The 23,162-nt window shown below is 42.5% G+C and overlaps 1 protein-coding gene across 4 annotated transcripts in view; it reads left to right on the top strand.

The window, feature by feature from the left end:
- Nucleotides 1-23,162, top strand: part of tpcn2 (two pore segment channel 2) — a 95,907-nt gene that overhangs the window by 25,825 nt on the left and 46,920 nt on the right. For all 4 annotated transcript variants that reach the window (XM_077711710.1, XM_077711711.1, XM_077711709.1 and 1 more), the window contains exons 9-12: nt 19,855-19,946; nt 21,659-21,740; nt 21,981-22,070; nt 22,148-22,267. In XM_077711710.1, the coding sequence (XP_077567836.1) occupies nt 19,855-19,946; nt 21,659-21,740; nt 21,981-22,070; nt 22,148-22,267 (384 nt within the window). The remainder of the gene's footprint in view (nt 1-19,854; nt 19,947-21,658; nt 21,741-21,980; nt 22,071-22,147; nt 22,268-23,162) is intronic.

The following is a 23,162-nucleotide window of genomic DNA, read 5'->3' as shown; positions in this document are numbered from 1 at the left end:
TTCCACATTAGAATGCAGGTGTTATGTTGGTGCATATAAAAAATCACCTCAAATGTAATAAATGTAAACTTTTATTCAGAAAACTCAGAAATTCAAAAACATCATAGCAGAAATTCAAAAACATCATAGCAGTCCGGATGGATCTCCCACAGTTCTTTGGCACGTAAGAAACATTGGTATGGGAGTTGTGAACGTTGTTTTTTTTTGGGTCGGTGAGGATGCGCCTGTAAACAGCCATGACCTCATCGATGCGATTGCTGAACTCGACTGCCCTCACCATGTTATCGTCCATTTCTTTGGCCTTTCTTTGGAGGTCTTTGGCAGTATTAAAGAGGTCCTGCAAATTATGCAAAGTAAGGCCACCTTCGTCAGCTTCGTCACCCTCGTCGTCGGCAGCAGGGTCCTCTTCCTCCCCACTCGCCGACTTGGTCATCTCCTGTAGGTCCTCCTCTGTCAGTGGGTCTGAGTGAGAGTCGATGAGATTTGTAATCTCATCAGCCGTCATGTCTGAGAAGCCTCGGTCTGCACCAACCGAGCCAACCTGACAGCATTATCAACGGCTGAGTGCTGAATTTTGTTGGGAGTGAAGCCCTCATAGTCCTCAGTGATTTTATGTGGCCACAATTTCCTCCAGCTGGAGATAAGTGTCTGTTCTTTCATGCCCTTTAGGGCATTCTGAATGTTGGTTAGACACGTGGCTATGTTGTAGTCCACCTCGTAGGACTTCATGTTGAAGGTCTCGTCGGGCTCTTCAATGGAGGAGATGAGACCCTCCATTGTCGCCTTGGTGTAGAGGGCTTTGAAGGCCCTGATAACCCCCTGATCCATGGGCTGGATGAGGGTAGGGGTGTTGGGGGGAAGGAACTCCACCTGCACCCCTTCATGGTGCAAATTAGCTACATCTCCTCCTGCACAGTCCATGAGTAGAACCACTTTGAAGGGCAGTCCCTTTTCGGCCAGGTAAAGTTTTACCTGCGGAACGAATGAGTTGAAGAACCAGTCATGTGTGAGGGCCTTGGTGATCCATGCTGTTTTGTTGGACATCCAGTAGACTGGCAGCAAGGCCCTGTTCTTATTCTTCAACGCGCGAGGATTCAGTGACCTGTAGATCAGGCCAGGCCTCAGCATGAATCCTGCTGCATTGCCACACAAGAGCAGAGTCACTCAATCCTTGTGGGCTTTGAAACCTGTCTTCTGGAGTTCATCCTTGAAGAGAAAGGTTCGGGACGGCATCCTCTTCCAGTAGAGTCCAGTTTCATCCATGTTGAAGACTTGCTCCGGGACATAGCCATTTTCTTCTATCAATCCCGGAAACACACCCTCAACATAGCGCCTCGCTGCTGCTCCGTCTGCAGAGGCTGCATCTCCATGCAGCGACACATTCCTTAGTCCGACTCGCCGCTTAAACCTCTCAAGCCAGCCTTTGCTGGCAGTGAAAGCTGTACGTGGTCGTGGGTTAGTCTGGCTTGAGGCACCGGGCAGAGGATCACCTTCGTCGACGTCTTCTTCCTGGTCCAGATCGCTGACGTCGTCGTCACCACTCGCATGCACCATGGCGTCGAACAAAGATTTAGCCTTACTACGGATTAAGTTTCTGTCCAGGCTGATTTGCTTCGCTCTACAATCACAGATCCAAATAACCAGTGCATTTTCCATTCACACCATGACTTTATTCTGGGTGTTCACAACCCTTTTGGCATCTTTCGTGAAAGATGTCGCAGCAGTTGTGCGGATGTTCTTCTCCTTTTTTTATGTACCGCACCGTGGATTCATTCAGGCCGCAATGTCGAGCTACGCTAGCGTAGCTACTTCCTGCTCTCAACTTGTCCAATAAACTCACTTTTTCGGTAATTGTCAACATCTTTCGCTTTTTCTTCGGCTCACTAGAAGCACCAAGGGATGGAGAGCGTTTGGGAGGCACCACGAAGGGCTTCACAAAACTTTTGCGCTTAACTTGGCGAGAAGCGTACTGTACAGCACGAGATAAGCGTGGACTGAGAAAGGGCATCGGGAGAAGCTTGGGCTTCCGTCGTGAATGGGCCAATGGGGAGTCGAGTACATTCAGGGAGCAATCAGCTTGCGCGTTTATGCCCGTGATGCGGCCGTGATGCGGCCGTGATGCGGGCGTGATGCTGCCGTGATCCCCCATGATGCTTTGCGCACATTTTTTTGTGTTTGAAAATGTATAAAATGATGAAATTACTAATTCTAATTGAATATTTTGTTTCCACACCTTGTAAGATGATGTAATTTATCATTTAAATTTAATATCTTTATTTTTTTTCCCCAAAAAAATCTGCAAAGCTCAGCGCACGCAATAGCTGAAGCGCGATGTAGCGAGGGATCACTGTAATAGTATTACAGAATAAACCCAACAACGTGCTAAAACATTTTCCAGAAACTTTGTGGTCAAAACACGAAACAGACTTAGGGTTGGTGAAATCAGAAAACCTCGTCAGAGTAAGTCTTAAAATTAATGGGAATCTTCGAAGACGCGCGGAGTACCCGCTGCCACCGGAGGCAGAAGACATCATTAGACCAATAATCGAAGGGATTTTGAAAGCAGGTGTGCTGATAGAATTGCAGACAGTTCCGGAATTGGTTGCACCTGACTACGGCAAATCATTTTACATTTATGTGTCAAACCAACATAATCTGTATACGTCTGCAGCGCTAATGCAAGAGTCATGCAGTGGTCGGAGAAAACAGCCTAGAGCTCATTATAGCACAAACTATAACAATGTGGTTCAGGGCTGGCCTCCATGCTCTCAAGCTTAGCGGCTTGTAGGACCAGTCTCATTGCTTATAATACTGATTTCAGATGTGCAAAATTTAGATAGATCATTGAGCATGGGGGGAGTTGTGAGAAAAATTAAGCAACAAGGATATTGGTCACCATACTTACAGCCAATGGTGGATTAAGTTTTAGGACAATGGGAAGTCTGCACAAAACGATGTTCAGAAGGGTATTCCAACACTAATCGGACATATACTTGTTCTAGAAGATCCGTTCAAACATCTTGTTTTAAATTTCGGAGACATGAACAAATCAGTGAAAAAGGAAAAAGGTACACGCTGGTAGTGATTGATGAATTTAGCCGTTGGATCGAGGAAATCGCATCAAAGAATCAAAGCTCGTAAACTGCTGTCAAATTATTGTTAAGAGAAGTTCCGCAATTTGGTATACCATCTGAAATAAGTTTTGAGAATGGTACGGCATTCGTCCATAAAGTAATGGAAAGCAAAGGAATTTTGTAAAAATTGCAAATAGAACAAAGGTTGGGCAGTGTTTATCACCCGCAATCGCAAGATGTGGTAGAAAAAGTTAATAGGACATTGATAGGTTCATTAATAATTACCCTTCTGATATAATTATCAATCACTGCAGGCAGACATCTTATGCAATTATTGACATTTAATTAAATAGATTGCATCACTGGTAATAACCCTTATAAGGGTAGAAACATCAAAGCGTCAAGACTTCCCCCCGATCTCCAAAGTATCTCCCCGAACAGTAAATCCTGTACGGCTTTAAAGCCATAAATCAAACCAATTACAAGGTTATTGATTAATCCAAGATGGGTAAGCAAAAACAACATCTGTAATTATAATAACAATCAAGGTATTTTACAATAACAAAAGAGGAAACTAAAAACAAACTTCATTTGGATTAAAACAATCATGCCTTCATTTGACATAACAATTACATAAAGAAGCCCGAAGTGCGTCACGATGTATGAACGCTATGCGAGTGTTGCTGGAAGTGGCAGATATCCGTATCTGTTGGTAGCCCGAGTCCTTGGCGACTCCTTGCTGCAAACCCAGATCAACAGTCCAAGACTGGGTGAGAGAACTAGATGACTGGTTACGACCCCGAGCACTCTTCAAACAATTGGAAAAATTATTTATCAAAGAAATGATTAAGTACACACAATAGTATTACAGAATAAACCCAACAGACACTCAAAGCAAAACTAAGCAAAATATGTGCTAGCACAAAGCTGAACTGGTTGAAAGTGCTACCACTCGCACTAATGAGCATTCATATGCAAACTAACAGAATTACCCATCTAACACCGCATGAAATGCTTACGGCCCGACCCATGCCGCCACCTCATTTGAGAGCAGCCTATAAGGGGCACCCTCTGAGCAGCTGCAAAATGAACAAAAATACTTTGGATGAGATTGGATAACTTTATTCATCCCGTATTCGGGAAATTTCATTGTCACGGTAGTAAAAGGGTGAAAATACAGATACAGGAAAGGCATAGTTACACATAGTTACAAGTTAGACAATACAGTCGCAAAGGCCGCAGAACAACAAAGCAAAGCAAAGTATATGGGATCATTAAAAATCATCAAATCAAATCAAGACAGAAAAGCAGCTAAAACACAAAACTAGCAAACGCGGACGGAGCAACTGCTACCGGCTGCCACTTGAGCGGCGCCATCTTGGTTGCAGTAGCAAAAATAAATACAGACGCACAGTTCCCCAGTAGTCTGGAGCTGAAGAAGCAACAGTAGCACAGTACAACTCCTCGACTCTGTTTCAGAATTTCCAGCGGCATTGAGGTGTTGCTCTTTTTGCTGTGTATTGTTCACAGCTAGTCGCATGTGCTGACATCGTAGGCATGGCTGAATGTTTCCAAAAAAAGAAGTAACAGAAAGAAGCCAGGCTAACAGAACAAAGAAAGTTGTAAAAACATTAAAGTAAAAAGTACAAAGTAAAGTAAAGGGAATGTATTAAGAAATAATAAAATGTAATAAAAAAGATAGAATAAAATTTAATTTTTTTTACTGTACTGTACCGTCACGGGGCAGCTGGTGGCAGTAACTCTGTCCACTCTTATTTGTTTTTCTTGTTTTACAGCCTTTTTTATTACATTCTAATATTTCTTAATACATTTCTTTTTACTTTATTTTGTACTTTGTACGTAGATATTGGCGCCGTTCAAGGCGGCTACTTGTTGCAGTAGCTCCCTAAACCCTCACTCATATTCTGTGTTTTTACAGTTTTTTTACAGCTTTTTTTATCTGTTATTTTGACGTTTTATTGTCTCTTAAGATTTTACTTGTTACTTTAGTTTATATAATATATTCCACACTTTAATGATCCATGCAGCTAGGTGGTTCCTTACTGTTGTACGCATTGGAGAGGTCAAAAAACACCATTCTCACCGTGCTTCCCTTGCTGGGTCTGAAGCGTCGCCTTCTCTCCTGACATTTTCGTCCAACTCTGCATCCTCTTCTCTTGCTCTTTACACAATATGTGAGACTCCAGGACTGTACGTCTGATGTGGTAGCTAGCAGCACGGGGGCCACACAAGGCACAGTGCTCTACCCACTCCTCTTCTCTCTCTACACATCAGACTTCAAACATAATACAGACACCTGCCACCTCCAGAAGTTCTCTGATGGCACCGCTATTGTTGGACGAGACATCACAGGCTTTGTTGGCGGGTGTAGGCAAAACCACCTCTACATCAACAGCAGTAAGACAAAGGAAATGGTCATCGACTTTCGGACGAATCCTCAACAGACCACTCAGGTCAACATGCAGGGTACAGACATTGAAATCGTGGAGAATTTTGAATACCTGGATGTTCACCTCAACAACAAACTAGACCGGTTCACAAACATAGATACCCTGTACAAAAGAGGCCAGAGCCGCCTCTACCTACTGGGGTGTCTACGGTCCTTTGGATTGTGCAGGACACTGCTGAGGGCTTTCTACGACACTGTGGAGGCATCTACAGCGTTTTATTCAGTGGTCTGTTCGGGATGCGGGAGAATGGAGAGGGACAGGAACAGGCTGAATAAGCTGGTCAGGAGGGCCAGCTCAGTTCTGGGCTGTCCTTTGGACTCAGTGGAGGAAGTGGGAGAGCGGAGGATGCTGACCAGGATGATGTCCATCATGGACAGCACCTCCCACCCCCTGCATGAGTCTGTGGAGTCCCTCTGAAGCTCTTTCAGCAATAGACAGCTGCACCCTCATTGCAGGAAGGAGCGCTTCCGCAGATCCTTTCCCAGCAGCTGTCGGCTGTTAAGACCTACCGTATGCATGCATGTACATCTTTGTGTCTGTATGTATGTGTTTAGATGTGTATGTATGTATGTATGTGTATGTGTATGTATACGTATGTATATGTATGTGTGTATGTATATGTATGTATATGTATGTATATGTATGTATATGTATGTATATGTATGTATATGTATGTATATGTATGTATATGTATGTATATGTATGTATATGTATGTATATGTATGTATATGTATGTATATGTATGTATATGTATGTATATGTATGTATATGTATGTATATGTATGTATATGTATGTATATGTATGTATATGTATGTATATGTATGTATATGTATGTATATGTATGTATATGTATGTATATGTATACGTATACGTATACATATACGTATACGTGTATACAGTGTTCCCTCGGTTATCGCGGTTAATGGGGACCGGGACCACCCGCGATAAGTGCTAGAAATACAACAGGACAGACTATGCTTTCAGCATTAGCTTTGATGGCAATAGAAAATAACTTGTTTATGGACCTTAAACGTGCATGTAATCTGTACGACAGAGTAATTGAAATCTTCTTGAGGAAAGAAAGGAGGATGGATTTTGAGTATGAATAAAAATAATTTTGTTTAGTAAAATGTGGCGATTTTCTGAAACAATATAGTATACATTTTGGAGGTTATATTGATTACTTTTATGTATTGCTGCTGTAGCTGCAGTAAAGGTTTTATAGATGTAAAATACTTATTGAGGGTTGGATTGATTCACGCGCAGTACTACTGAAGGCCCAGGTGTGAAATGCACGGCCTGCCACAGCCGCAGCCGTAAAATTGACTTAAAATTGTTTAATTTTACAATTTCTTGCATATAAGCCGCCCCCTGGTTCCCAATTTTGACCTCCATATTCATGGTTTTAATAAGGAGTACAAATGTGTCGCATTGAAGGGAAAAATCACACATGGTATTTCTGAAATACTGTGTGAATCAAAAGCACATCATAGGGGTCAATATTATAAAGCAGTTAATATGCCTGTCTTTGTAAATGCCAAATGTCAATTATTCAATTTGAAAAAGAAATAAGTCTATCTTGATGAGAACCTGATGCTTTTTAATGAAATAAATTACAATTTTCTTACCAGAAGTTTGAGATGTGGCGGCCAGAATGCTTCAAATGTCAAAATATCTCGATTTTTTTCAATGGCTCATGCAATAGTCGTCACTTTCAGATGAGAAATAAAAAGAAAAAGAATCAAAGCAGAATTTTGTTTTATTTTATAATCACAAATCGTTTCCGTTCTGTGTTCCGAAAGGGAGGGCATTGTGCACGTGGACAAATTAAAAAAGGAAGTAACGTAAGCACAACCAGGAATAATGCTCATAGCGCTAAAAGAAGTGTTCAACAAGTCTCTGGGTGCAATATTTACATACACATTATGTAGTTATGTAGGTACATATTTTAACGATCGACTGCAAGACCTTTGATCAGCCTTAACTATTGTGATGTGCTGACATGGTAAACGCTACGGTCAGAGCATGTTTAACTTTGGTAAGATGGCGGCGCCCCGAGCGAGTAATAGCAGACACAAGTAAGTCTACTCACGTCTGGCCTGTCTGAGCACGTTTAACTGCGGTAGATGGCCATGTCCCGAGCGAGCAGTGACGGTAACACGAGTTATTTCACATTTTATGGAAGATACGGTTTATTTTGAATTATATTCATAGATCTCAAAATACATTTTGTTCAGCGTTTTATCTGTTTATCTTTTCTTGATTTTGAAATAAATGATCTTATCGTCATTTTGTTGTGATGTCATTGTCGTTAACTTGCAGTTTGGTGCATATCGTGTTTTTATGCGCAATTAAGCCGTACCCGCAATTCAGTCATCATTTTTTTGTCCGACAAAAGCAACTTATATGCGAGCTACTTCGAGCTGGGTATTGCTATGCGATTCACACCTAATGTCACTCAGCAGCCTCAATAATGCGCAAATAATAGGGGTATGGATGTAAGGGCAAACCACGTGCCTGCCAAAGTATATTCGCCTAATGAGATAATGACTCTGGTAGTGACTTCAGCGATGGTAACAGCACCAACGACTGACCCGACTACAGTATAAGATAGCTTAGACAACACCGGAAATGACTCAGACATGTTTATGTTCCTATTTTTAATAGAGGCCAAGAAGTTTTGAACCAGAGAAAGAAATTGGTTAGGATTGGGCAAGGGAAAATGGTTGGTATATTTGGATTTGGTATACGTTTAAAAAAATGACGAGTGAGCAACAACAGAGGAGTGCAGAGAAGGATGGTGGACACAGGAGAAGCAAGGGAATAGAAATTTCACATTACCCTTGTGCACTATTCAATGCTGAATTATTTACGTCTCAAAGAAAACACACCAGTTGATAAATCTGCTGCCCTCAAGTGCTAACACGAAGGTGTGTACCGTATCGAATATGGGTTCACAATGAACCCAGACGGCCCTACCTCAAAATATGAAGTTGATAGAACTGCAGATTATGAGTGTTTTGCAAGTGGGGAGTTTCAGAGTGTGGGGCAGCAAAGAGAAAATGTGGGTAATACAAAGGTGAAATGTAATGTAACTTGGGTTTTATCTTGGTTCTCACATGGACAGATTGCCCCTACCTTTGTCACACTGCCAGTATCCAGGTACAATTGATCAGTCGTGCCATAACATAACAATGGCAATACCGCACCTTTAATTCATGGGTTTACAGACAACCATAGCCAATAGCTACTACTGGATGTTTGGCAATGATATATTGCGGAATGCTCTTCTGCCACACTGGATTGGGCTGTGCACCTTGGTAAGGATGAAAACGTATGTTAAAGTAATGTATAAGGGAGATTCTGAACTTCTCATCACCACAAGGTAGAATAAGTTTAGGAGGTCATATGTCCCTGACTCTCGAGTTTATTTAGATTCAATTGGACAACCAAGGGGTATCCCCAAGTAGATCAAAGCTAGAAGTGAAATTCAGGGTTAGAGTCCATACTCCTTTGGATTACTCCGAAAAAAATACGGAGTGGATCAATTATGTATATTATAATCAGCAGCGTTTCATTAACTATACAGATGAAGCCCTCTGGTCGCTCGGTGAACGGTTGCATGAAACATCTAGGATGGATGACATTGAAAAATTTGTCTGGCTTTAGTTTGGATTTTGGCTGAAAAAGGAGGAGTTTGTCATATGATTGGAGATCATTGTTGTACTTAAATTCCAAGGGGAAAAACATTTACTGAAGTAATGGCTAGAATTAATGAGTTATGCAAGGAAGTAACTGACAATATGGGGCGTGATGTGTGGTCATTTGATTGGCTAAGTTCAAAATGGGTATTGGGGTGCTAATTTGGCAAGGATGGGAATAATTGTGTTAATCGTTCTGATGATTGTATGCCTTTTGCTTTGTTGTGTGATATCCTTTCTGAAGAAACTATACTAATGAAAACTGTTGCAAAGCAGGTGACTACAATTGTGGTTACCAGGTTGGCAAAGGCACAAGTGGCGCAACTAGGGGGATGACTTTCCTGACCTGTGCACGCAACCCGGCACCCCGCTGTTGTGCGCTCCTCCCGCTCTTGTGCTCCTGTTCTGGCGCCCTGCGCTTCTAAAATACTGCACAATATGAGATATCGCACATTGTTATTGCACACCCCAAAGTTATTGCACAGAAGGGATTGTGTGTTGCAACTTCAGAGCCATGATGGCTCTGGGAAAAAATGTCCCTAAGTCTATTTGTCCGTTCTTTGTAAGACCTGTAGTGTCTGGCAGAAGGCAGCAGCTAGAACAAGTTGTGACCAGGGTAGTATGGGTCCCTAACAATGTTCTGCTGAGGTAGCGAGGGCTGGCAATGTCATCCAGTAAGGGCAGAGAGCAGCCGATGATCTTCTGGGCGGTGTTGATCACTCTGCATGGGTTTTCTGTCTGCTGCCGTGCTTCCAGCGTATAAAACTGTAATGCCGTATGCCAGAATGCTCTCCACACAGGCTCTATAGAAGGTTACCAGAAGCTTAGTGTCCAAGTTGTTTCTTATTGGTAATGTGTCGTATTCCCTGCCACATCTTCTTTGGGTTATTTTCTGTGAAGTGCTCCTCAATTTTCCTTGTATATGCTGCCTTGGCCTTGTTAATGCCTCTCTTTCGGTCTGCTCTGGCAGCTCTGTATTGTAACTTGTCCCCTGACCTGAAGGCGGTGTTACGGCATTGAATGAGTGCCTGTGTCTCATTGGTAATCCAGGGTTTTTGGTTAGGAAAAACCTGGATTCGTTTATTAACAGCAACAGTGTCCGTACAGTTTTTGATATAGGAAAGTACAGTGTCCGTGTAGTCCTGGAGGTTGTGGTGTTCAAAAAGTTCCCAAATGGTGTGGGAAAAACTCTAGCTGAGAAAGGGCGTCCTCAGGACATGTTTTTATTATCTTTATTTGTGGCCTTCTTAGCCTCCAGAGGGAGGTGTATGAGTGGGTGAGAGACAGGCAGAGATGGTCGGGTCCAGCAACATGAGGGTATGGCTCTATAGGCATGTTTGATGTTAGAACAAACATGGTCTTGAGCAGTGGTCTCAAACCGGTTCTCAAAGGGCCGCAGTGGGAGCAGGTTTTCATTCCAACTCAACAAGGATACCTTTTGCAAGTGGAATTAGTTAATTAGATTCAGGTGCTACTTATTTTAAAGACACCTGATTGGTTAAAATGTCGGCACTGGATCGGTTGGAACAAAAACCAGGACCCCTGCGGCCCTATGTGGAACCGGTTTGAGACCACTGGTCTATAGTTTTATCTCCTCTTTTATGTCACTTCACTTACTGGATAAACTTAGGCAGAACAGTCTTTAATCATGTTTTTTGAAGTCACCAGGACAATAATTTAGTCGCTAGAAGGAGGCTAAACGCCTAACTAACGTTAGCATATGGTGGGATGTAAACAGCCATTACAATGACTGCCGTTAGCTCCTGTAAAGTAAGACAACGTCTCTTTGCAATTGCTTGTTCATATTGTATCAGTTTTTGTTAGTATAACAGCATCGTTGTCATTCTTATGGCTGACATGTCAATCTTAGTCTTGTGATTGGGTTGACATGTCAGGACAAATACTCAACTGTCTGACACTGATCAATTACTTTTTGCTCTGCAAATGACTGAAACGTATCTGTCCAAAGTCCTAGTGACAACTGTCAGTTTTGCCTGTATTTAAGACACACTCACTGGTTCATTCGACTAGAGTTGCAAGAACATCGGGCGGAACAGCACTCCACTGTTAGAGCTCTCACTCTCCACTTTGCAGTTTGGTAATAAACCTTTTTTTCTATTAAATAGATCTCACTCTTTCTTAACCTGCTCCTAAAGTTGTATTTCAGATCTATCATACTTTGGTGCCGAAAACCCGAGCCCCAACAGCCATCAATTGCCGGAGCGACGACGGAGCACGACGACAGCATCCTCCATTGAACGGATCAACCCGACGGCTGTTCTCTCGCCGCTCCGGTGATCTGGTGACGGGTCCCCCGAACTAGGGCAGGTTTGGAACGTGAAAGATCGTGAGTTCACCCTTTGATTTCTGTCTCCGTCAAGTGTGATCATTTGAATAGTATTATCACTGCGGTAGTATTAACAGTTTGCGGTCTGTGACCAACTTGCATAGAACATAATAGTGAGGGACCAACGTGAGTAGAACAAGAATAAGTCAGGGACTTGTAGTCTTGGTCTGTTAATAGAGTCAGGGACTCTCCTAAGACAAAGTCAGGAACTTTTGGTCTAGGTGTATTCAGAGATATTGGGTGAATCACGAAGTTGGGATCAATTTCGGGTAATTTAGAAAATAATTGTTGTTTAAACTATTAGGTAAGTGATTAATATGGGTCAGAAAGCAAGAAAAGGGGTGGGTTTATTGTCAGACTGCAAAATGAAAATCGGAGAGTTACCGGATGTGAAATATATGCAAATGCATTGTATGGGAAGTAGCCTGTATCTGCCAAGATGGGTGAAGAAACATGGTTTCTGTCCCAATTTGAAGGATATGCAAGGTTTGATGAGCTTAGAAAGGGAATTGTTAAGAGAAAGGGAGAGAAAGGGAAAGAAACATGAGGAAGTTGAGAAACAGTTGTTGGTGTTGAAAATATGGGAAGAAAAGTGTGTGAAAGAAAAAGAAGAACGAGCGAAAACAAGGTCTCATCACCACCATGAAAATCAGCCCGGAAGAGGAAACCAACGTTCATCGTAGACCAACACAACCAGAAAACGCCCAAGCTGCTGAAAGATTGCCCAACTCTCTTCCTTCAGCGGCGCCACCCACCGGTCCCATCTACCCCTCCCTCGTAGGATTGGAACACCCCCCCACCCCCGATAATGATACCTCCGCCCCGCGCGCTGACGACACCCATTGTCATCAGGCCACACCAGATCCGGCAACTCCTCCCGACCTCAAAACTACGGAGAATATTGGTCCGGAAGAGGAGCTCCACAGTCCCCTTTACAAACGGTGGTGTCAAAACCTACCCAATGATGGCAGCAGCGAATCCAAGGTGGGGGGAAAAACAACAACCACCCACTCTAATGGTCTACCGACCATGGACCGAGGCCAAATGCCTGGAAGCATGCAAGGGACTCTGAGGTGTGGAAGAAAATGTGGAACAATGGGCCAGAAACTTCCGTGATTTAGTGGCATCCTATCACCTAGATGGAGCTGAAGTGGAAAAAGTCTTAAAGAACTCTCTGAAACATAGATTGGGCAGAGTCATAGAGAGATTCACAGGACGTGGTTCAGGGGGAAACGTATTAGCCTACGACCCCCAAGGCCGAACCGGAGACATAGAAAAGCTACTAGGAAGAGCAGTGGCAATGTTCCAGAGACCCCCCGACTACCAAGAATAAGGACATGATGGATGATGGCGATGAAAATCGAAACAATGGTTTATCGAAGAACTCCAAGTTCCTATTTCCGGATTCATCAGAAAACACTTCCTCACCGACAAGACTGCCTCATCCGCTGACCTACTCAAATGGGCAAGTCACGTAGAGGAGAACATTCGCTCCAAGAAGGAAAGGGTCCAGGTGACAGCCAGCGCACAAATGATAACCGAGGTGCTTCAGGCCACCACCATGCTTGTCGCCAGAGCATACAGACCCCCGAGAAGTGCCCCAGTATCCCGCAACATTGACTAGCAAACCCGTGATCGAATTGAAAGATGATGCTACAACTGTCACCAGAAAAGACACTGGGTTTGAAACTGTCTCGAGTCTCACCTAGAGAGACGGTTCGGACTCCATCACTCAGGACCACAGAAACAATGGGAGGATGAGCGAAACGAGGGGGAAGAAGAAATGAACCTATGTAACAAGGAACCCCTCCTGTTCCCAGCAATGGACCTGTCAGTCTATATCGCGGACTCCCGATCTTTGGACAACCAACCCCAAGTACAACTCTTGGTAGGACCTCATCGCACACTAGTTTGGTTCCTGGTGGATTAAGGGGCCAATCGGGACCGTCCTGTCCGACAAGGTTCCAGGAATCAAGCCCAGAACCCTGTCCGAGCAGACGAGGCAGCCATAGAAGCCACACACTCTGCAAATATCAAGACGGCTTTCTCCACGGTGGAGACACAGACCAATCCCTGCTGAAATCCTAAGAGATGCAAAATCATGCCCCAGAAAATGAGAAACTGCAATGGGAAACAGAAGGAGCCACTCAACACAAGAACGGACTCTATGCAGTAGAAAACAAGCCATGCGTCCCACGATCATTGTTTGAATTAATTGCCAAATTGAGCCATGGGAGGATCCATGTCTCAACAGGAGGGATGATCAGTATAGTACAACAAACAATGCATGGTCCCGGAGGTCACCAAACCTACTTTTAAAAAACATTTGCAGAAACTGTCTCACCTGCTGTAGACACAACTCTCAAGGCAATGAACGACCCAAGCGCAGAACAAAGCAAACAGGAAGATATCCCTTCGAGGTTCTGAACATGGATTTCATCCAACTGAACCAAAGTGGCACATACAAGTACTGTCTTGTGATCATTGACACACTTGCAATGTGTGTTGAGATATGCCCGTCAAAAAAGCTGACGCCAAGGCAGTCGCAAAAGCCATATGCAAAAAGATCATTCCAAGCCATGGAATACCACGAGTCATTTGGAGTGATAATGGTGCACACTTCGTGAACCATGTGATCCAAACTATGGGACAACATCTTGGAATCAACCCGAAATATCATTGCCCCTACCACCCCCAAAGTTCTGGACTCGTCGAAAAAACAATGGAACAGTAAAACTCAGATTCAGAAAAACCATGGAAGACACAGGAAAACCATGGCCAGAATGCCTGAGCCTGGTAGAAACCTATGTGAGAATCATTCCAACAGCACAGGGATGGACACCACTTGAGGCAGTGAACGGCAGACCCTTCCACTTACCAATGTGGGTAAAAGATCTGGGGGTAGAAGAGAAAGGAGAAACAGATTCCCTCACTATGTAGTTATGCAAAATGTTCCAAGAAAGAACTGTGATGAATGCAAATCATCTGCCGATATCTTCTCTGTTTCCCACAGAGGAGGTCCTGTCCCCAGGAGACCTGGTACTCGTCAAGGTGATAAAAAGAAAGTGCTGGTCTTCTCCACGTTGGGACAGACCTCACCTTGTGATTTTGGCCACCCCCACCACCATCAAAATCGAAGGGAGAGACACCTGGATACATTAGTCCCACTGTAAACAAAGTACAAGAATGAAGTGGCTAGTCATCATCATCACAACTCTGTGTTCCACCACATGGGGGGACCTACCGGAACCTTGGTACACTCCCACTGGAGGAGAATGCCCCACTAGCTCGTTCCGGAAACGCCCTCCAGAACTGCAACCCGTTAACCAAGACACCCATCATCGTCCAAGTCCCGTTGATCACCCTACAGCTTACTCACTTGGAGTTACACGGGACCGTCTCCAGTTATTTTTATTGGTACCTACAAGCTCCCAGAGTTCGAAGGGTCTGGCCAGACACCTGGGACCAGGTCCTCCTCCACACAGGCTACGAAACCATCACACGGCCCCTTTCCGAAGAAGCTACCATCATGACCTCTAACTTCACCAAGTTAGCCACCACCATCAAAGATGGTGAACATACGCTGGAGCTCACGACCAATATCCAACAAAAAGGCTGCATCGACCTATGCCTCAGACCGGACCGACCAGGAAAAGACCCCCTCTTCAGTATCACCATCTGCACGACTAGTCCAGTCATGGTCCCCAAAGTGATTGGCGTGAACCCCTTCGTAGGACCATCAGTCACACGCCTACTCAAAATCCGTCCGGCAGGGACACCTAAGCCTGAGGAGATACACCCAATCCTCGCCCATGTCCAAACAAAAGATGAAAACGACTACCACCCAATGATGAGGAACAGTTGGGACACATACGCCGCACTCGCAGCCCGCGCCACAACCAATGAGGGTTGTTATGTCTGTTCGCTCATGCCCACTGCCGTAGCCCAACCACAGCTATGGGCCAAACTCCAGAACAAAGAACTCACCAACCACACCTACAACTGTATCCTGGGTAATCCGTAAGAATCCTGTCCAGCAAAGCTCGGCCGCCTACATACCATGGTCGCAGTGGCATTAGCAGTTACAGTCAATCCCGCAACGTATGTCCAGTGCAACAACCAAACAGACTGTTATCCATCCTGTTTCAACTTCAGCGGACCGGATCCCAAGGCCCCTTTAGACCAAGTTCACATCACCAGGTGCGCCGAGATCAGACAAGTTCCTTCCCAATTATCGACAGTCCTGGACCAAGTACGGTGGCTCTGCGGATGGGAAGTGTATATGATCATCCCCGCCAATACAACTGGGCTCTGTGTCCCTAAATCTGTCTCCGACCACTCATACGTTCTTACAGCGGACTTGATTCCAACAGTCGACGCCAACTCACATCTACCCATCAGGCGTCAACGACGGAGCCTCGATTTCCGCCCCCATGACATGTCAGCCATAAGGGTGACTACGATGCTGTTATATTTACAAAAACTGATACAATATGAACAAGCAATTGCAAAGAGACTTTGTCTTACCTTACAATTCCCTCTTCAACGGGAGAGCAAGGAGCCGCTGCACCTGTGCACGCCGCCATCTTGGATCTCTTTTTTTCTCCTATTTGTTAGGACTGGAAAAACTAAAAAAAAAGTCTTTAGAGTGCCTAAACACTGCATGTATTTGACAATGACAAAGTCGCATGAACCCTGTTCAGCTTTTTTGCCAAAATAGGGGAGACATTTTTATTGGTGAGCAACGGGCTGGCCTTGTCACAAAATAACATCCCTTCGCAATGCTAATTATGTTATTCCTTAACACAACACCTCACTGTTTGGTTCCTTAAAAACTGCTTGGTCAGAACTTTATTTAATCCCAAACAGGGGGCCAAAAGACAATTGTTGCGCTATTAAAATAAAATCTTTTTTTAAATGTGGTTGTTTAAAAATAGATTGAGTTAACACACTTAGAGAAGGTGAAGAAATAAAATCCTATGTTACGACCAATCAGGCGCGCGTTGCGTCTAGTGGACATCATGTAAAAACAACGATTCATACATCAACTCTGCTTTCAGCATTAACAAATAAAAGTAGAGTTTACACACTTAGAGAAAATGAAGAAATTCAATCATTCATCTTCTCTAAGTGTGTAAACTCTGCTTGCCTATTAGAACCCAACAGCCGTTTCTGGCCACCATAAAAAAAATTCTACTCTCTACGTTGCACGGTTTGGACAAACGTATCGAGAGAATCTTAAAATACACACACCCATCCATAAATCACGCTTTATAAGGATTATAGATGACCGCCAAGGTCGAAGCCTCGCCACCACTCTGGATGCAGAAGATTGTGCTGCCATCTTTGTGCACTTAATTGTTTACGCCTTTACCAACTCAATACGAAATGAGAATTCCTCTTTTTTGGCATAATTGGTGAAAAGTGGGGAGAGTGGTTAGCGTGTCAGCCTTACAGCTCTTGGGTCCTGGTTTCAAATCCAGGTCATGTCCATCTGTGTGGAGTTTGCATGTTCTCCCGGACCTGCGCGGGTTTCCTCCCACATTCCAAAAAACGTGTATGGTAGGCTGATTGGACACTCTAAATTGCCCCTAGGTGTGGGTGAGTGTGCATGGTTGTCCGTCTCCTTGTGACCTGCGATCGGCTGGCCACCGATTCAGGCTGTCCTCCGATTCAGGCTGTCCCCCGCCTCTGGCCCAGAGTCAGCTCCAGCATCCCCTGCAACCCTAATGAGGATAAAAGCGGTTCAGAAAAAGAGATATATACAGAAGCAGGAGTATGTAACCCTTTTATGAAAAAGTAAGGAAAACTGAAGGTCAATTTCAAAAGAAAGGCTGACAAATTTTACCTATTTAAGCAATGTTATTTTTGGAGAAACATTAAACTACCAACTAACTTAAAGCGGAAATGACAACCAGTCTGCATATGCTTTGTGGACTTGGAATAGGCGTTCGGGGGCAGTCTTGTGAGGGTACTCCGGGAGTGTGGGATTCCGGAACCCTTGTTATGCGGGGTCCGGTCTCTTTATGACCGGAATCAGATTCTGGTCCGCATAGTCGGACCCATTTCCAGTGGGAGTTGGACTCCGCCAGGGCTGCCCTATATCACCGATTCTGTTCATCACATTTATGGACAGAATATCTAGGCACAGCCGTGTGGTTGAATGAATCCGGTTAGGTAAAACGATATTGCATCCCTGATTTTTGCAGATTATTTTGTTGTATTGGCTTCATCAGCCAGTGATCTCCATTTCGCTGGAATGATTCGCAACCGAGTGTGAAGAGATCCGGATGAGAATCAGCACCTTCAAATCTGAGACCATGATACTCAGTCAGAAAAAGGTGGTGTGCCCTCCCTGGGTCAGAGACCAGTTCCTTCCCCATGTGGAGGAGATCAAGTATCTTGGGGTCTTGTTTACGAGTGAGGGAAGAATGGAGCGAGAAATCGACAGGCGGATCAGGGCGCCGTCTGCAGTGATGTGAACTGTCCACCGGTCTGTCATGGTGAAGAAGGAGCTGAGCCAAAAGGCAAAGCTCTCTATCTACTGGTCTACGTTCCAGCCCTCATCTAAAGTCACGAGGTGGGGTTCGTGACCGAAAAAACGAGATCCCGAATACAAGTGGCTGAAATGAGCTTCCTCTGTAGGAAGTTCGGACTCTCTCTTAAAGATAAGGTGAAAAGCTCGGTCATCCGGGAGGGGCTCATAGTAGAGCTGCTGCTCCTCCGGATCGAGAGGAGCCAGATGAGTTGGCTCGGGCATATGATCAGGACTTGCACTTAATTGTTTACGCCTTTACCAACTCAATACGAAATGAGAATTCCTCTTTTTTGGCATAATTGGTGAAAAGTGGGGAGAGTGGTTAGCGTGTCAGCCTTACAGCTCTTGGGTCCTGGTTTCAAATCCAGGTCATGTCCATCTGTGTGGAGTTTGCATGTTCTCCCGGACCTGCGCGGGTTTCCTCCCACATTCCAAAAAACGTGTATGGTAGGCTGATTGGACACTCTAAATTGCCCCTAGGTGTGGGTGAGTGTGCATGGTTGTCCGTCTCCTTGTGACCTGCGATCGGCTGGCCACCGATTCAGGCTGTCCTCCGATTCAGGCTGTCCCCCGCCTCTGGCCCAGAGTCAGCTCCAGCATCCCCTGCAACCCTAATGAGGATAAAAGCGGTTCAGAAAAAGAGATATATACAGAAGCAGGAGTATGTAACCCTTTTATGAAAAAGTAAGGAAAACTGAAGGTCAATTTCAAAAGAAAGGCTGACAAATTTTACCTATTTAAGCAATGTTATTTTTGGAGAAACATTAAACTACCAACTAACTTAAAGCGGAAATGACAAGGAAGAAGCCCTCCTGTGTGGTTTCCAGGTGCACATACACACACACACTCGCAAATGCATCCATAAATCACGCTTTATAAGGAATAAAGAATAGATAAAACGTGAATTATGGATGGGTTTTATAACTCTCATCACGACAGTAAAAAAAAAGTGTTCCGGGGAGCACCTAGAAACTTGCTGGCGGAAAGTCTTCTGAAAATGACGTTTGTAAATGAGGTGTAAAGACGTGCTAGCTTACAATTAAATTTGGACAGGGCGGCCAGCAGCAGCGTGTCTCGCTGAGTCTTCCCGTAACAACAGGGAAAAAATGTGTTTCGCAGAGCACCGGGAAACTCGCTTTTGGAAATTCTTCCAAAAATTACGTTTGTAAATGATGTGGAAAAGGCGTGCTAACTGACAACTAAATTGAGTCAGGGCAGCCAGCAGCGTCTTCTCGAATCTTACCGGAACAGGGGATTATAGATGAAGAACAATATTTAAGCCAGCCACAAAAGTATATAGGCTTTAAGGGTTAAACCACTGAATTTAACCATAGAACAGTGAGGAGGATGAACTTTGACCCCTTTTCTGGGATGTTTCAGTTCTTTTTTTTTAAACTCTCTGGTCTTTTCCTGAGTACCAAGTTTGAGGTTATGGACGCTTTTATAAATGTCTCCCTCCTATCAGCTGTCATAATGAGAATTATTACATTGATCAACTTGAACGTAATTTTACTCGTTGATACTTAGTTGTAAGTTAACTCTTTTGCAAGAAATTGATGAAAATATATAGTAAAGGTATGTCGGCAGAAGACTGAATTGGTGCACAATGTCTGCCTTGTCTAAAAAGCCAAGAGATGCTGAAGATTATGCGTGTATATTTTTGTAGTTAATGTTCTGGGAATGTCAATTCTTTATCATTAGTCTTTCATTTTCATGATATAGATGGCAGTCCAAACATCGATAATAAGAAGGCGTCTGGGAATACGAGCAGCCTTTCAAGTTCTTAGCTGTCATAATCCTGAAAATGCTACTAGGTAAATTAACATACGATCCTATGTACATACACGCATACACGCAAAACATTGCACACGTGATTCACCACATATCACCAAGTTAAAGCATTCAATAATTACATGCTTTGCTGAACTACTGTAGAAATTATGCAAAGTTTATGGGTTTCCAAATCTACTTAGTATTCAATGTGTATGCATTTTTTTCCTTTTTTTCAAGTTGCACTTCACTAAAAAATATCCTTGATGTAGCAGTCTGTTTTTCTCAACCAGTCTGCATATGCTTTGTGGACTTGGAATAGGCGTTCGGGGGCAGTCTTGTGAGGGTACTCCGGGAGTGTGGGATTCCGGAACCCTTGTTATGCGGGGTCCGGTCTCTTTATGACCGGAATCAGATTCTGGTCCGCATAGTCGGACCCATTTCCAGTGGGAGTTGGACTCCGCCAGGGCTGCCCTATATCACCGATTCTGTTCATCACATTTACGGACAGAATATCTAGGCACAGCCGTGTGGTTGAATGAATCCGGTTAGGTAAAACGATATTGCATCCCTGATTTTTGCAGATTATTTTGTTGTATTGGCTTCATCAGCCAGTGATCTCCATTTCACTGGAATGATTCGCAACCGAGTGTGAAGAGATCCGGATGAGAATCAGCACCTTCAAATCTGAGACCATGATACTCAGTCAGAAAAAGGTGGTGTGCCCTCCCTGGGTCAGAGACCAGTTCCTTCCCCATGTGGAGGAGATCAAGTATCTTGGGGTCTTGTTTACGAGTGAGGGAAGAATGGAGCAAGAAATCGACAGGCGGATCAGGGCGCCGTCTGCAGTGATGTGAACTGTCCACCGGTCTGTCATGGTGAAGAAGGAGCTGAGCCAAAAGGCAAAGCTCTCTATCTACTGGTCTACGTTCCAGCCCTCATCTAAAGTCACGAGGTGGGGTTCGTGACCGAAAAAACGAGATCCCGAATACAAGTGGCTGAAATGAGCTTCCTCTGTAGGAAGTGCGGACTCTCTCTTAAAGATAAGGTGAAAAGCTCGGTCATCCGGGAGGGGCTCATAGTAGAGCTGCTGCTCCTCCGGATCGAGAGGAGCCAGATGAGTTGGCTCGGGCATATGATCAGGATGCACCCTGGACGCCTCATTCGGGAATTGTTCTGAGAACGGAGATTATATTTCCCGGCTAGCCTGGAAACGCGTTGGGATACTCTCAGAAGAGCTGGATGAATTGGCAGGGGAAAGGGAGGTCTGGATTTCCCTGCTGAAGCTGCTGCCCTCGCAACCCAACTTTGGATAAAACGGAAGAAAATAAGATGAGAGATGAGATGACACTCATAATTTTCTATTTTTTTCCTCTGGTCCCTATCAAATGCAAAAAAGAAGGGATTACTGTAAATTCAATGCATTTTTAACCTTGTAAAACTGCCTAATTTAATTCAAGAGGCAAAAAAGCCACACACAAATGCTGCAAAAGTTAGAAACATCATAGTCATTTCACACACAACATTTATGCATGGAACACACCCACATCGAGCATTTTTTTAGCCTTCCCGTGAAAATGTTTGTTTCCTGCTTTTAGGTTGTGCAAAAGGACAATAGCAGACAAATTGAATGTTCAGAATCAAAATCATTCCAAACATCAACCTTTGTGTTTGATTTTATGTTTTTAAGTTAAACTTATGAAAACACTAATCCACCTAAATTGCAAAATAACATTGATTATTGACTTCATTTTAGGGAGAGGGTGCCAATAGATGCTGCGCTGCAAGTGATGTCCAGAGTACAGATGCAGACTTACTACAGAGATGCCATGGTTTTGGTCAGCATTGATTGTGGCAATTGATCCACCATTTAAACTGTTTTCAAATTCAATGTTACTGTGTTACCGTGTCTATATCCTATATCTGATTCAAAGTAGGAATAGGTTTTACTTTTTTTTTTTTTAAAGTGCATGTGAGATTGAGAATTGAATGACACAATTTAGAATACAAGATTTATTACATATAAAAGAAAATATACTAATGCAACCTTTCAAACGTGTGCTTTTTATTTATTGCAGGAGACACATCAGTATGAAACTGATGGTTTTATAAATAGAGAGCAGTTCAGACAAATATTTGATGAACTTGAAAAAGACCGCATCAAAGAGGTAGTATTGCTAATATTAAAACGAACATCTGTGTTAATTGATAGTTGGAAATATTAATAGACCTGTTTATTTCGCAGCACCCTTCCTTACCACATTATAACTCTGTAGGGTTGCGGAAGCTGCAGATCATCTTCAGTCACTGCATTTTTACAATATTTGGCAATGCAGTGGCATTGGCTCATGTGGTGTGTATCTGTGTAAGTGAATTTGAGGATTATGAATACCATAACCATTTTATGAACTTTGAATGGCTCAGTGGATTCCCACCTTCCTGTGTGGAGTTTGACGCTCCCCCAGGCCTGCTGGGCTTATCTCTTATAATTATAATTATAATTATAATTATAATTATAATTATAATTATAATTATAATTATAATTATAATTATAATTATAATTATAATTATAATTATAATTATAATTATAATTATAATTATAATTATAATTATAATTATAATTATAATTATAATTATAATTATAATTATAATTATAATTATAATTATAATTATAATTATAATTATAATTATAATTATAATTATAATTATAATTATAATTATAATTATAATTATAATTATAATTATAATTATAATTATAATTATAATTATAATTATACGGGGGGAAATTATAATTATAATTATAATTATAATTATAATTATAATTATAATTATAATTATAATTATAATTATAATTATAATTATAATTATAATTATAATTATAATTATAATTATAATTATAATTATAATTATAATTATAATTATAATTATAATTATAATTATAATTATAATTATAATTATAATTATAATTATAATTATAATTATAATTATAATTATAATTATAATTATAATTATAATTATAATTATAATTATAATACATAATACATTCCAAGCTCGTATGCCAATTATAATGATAATGATGACGATGACGAAGACGATGATAATTAATAATAATAATTAATCATAATTAATTATAAATAATCATAATTAATTATAATTAATCATAATCATTTATAATTTGTTATAACTAATTATAATTAATCATAATTAATTATAATTAATCATAATCATAATTAATCATACTTAATTATAATTAATCATAA

Source organism: Stigmatopora nigra, unplaced genomic scaffold (assembly GCF_051989575.1).
Source record: "Stigmatopora nigra isolate UIUO_SnigA unplaced genomic scaffold, RoL_Snig_1.1 HiC_scaffold_27, whole genome shotgun sequence".
In the NCBI taxonomy this organism is placed as follows: Eukaryota; Metazoa; Chordata; class Actinopteri; order Syngnathiformes; family Syngnathidae; genus Stigmatopora; species Stigmatopora nigra.
This window is presented reverse-complemented; position numbering and strand designations above follow the sequence as displayed.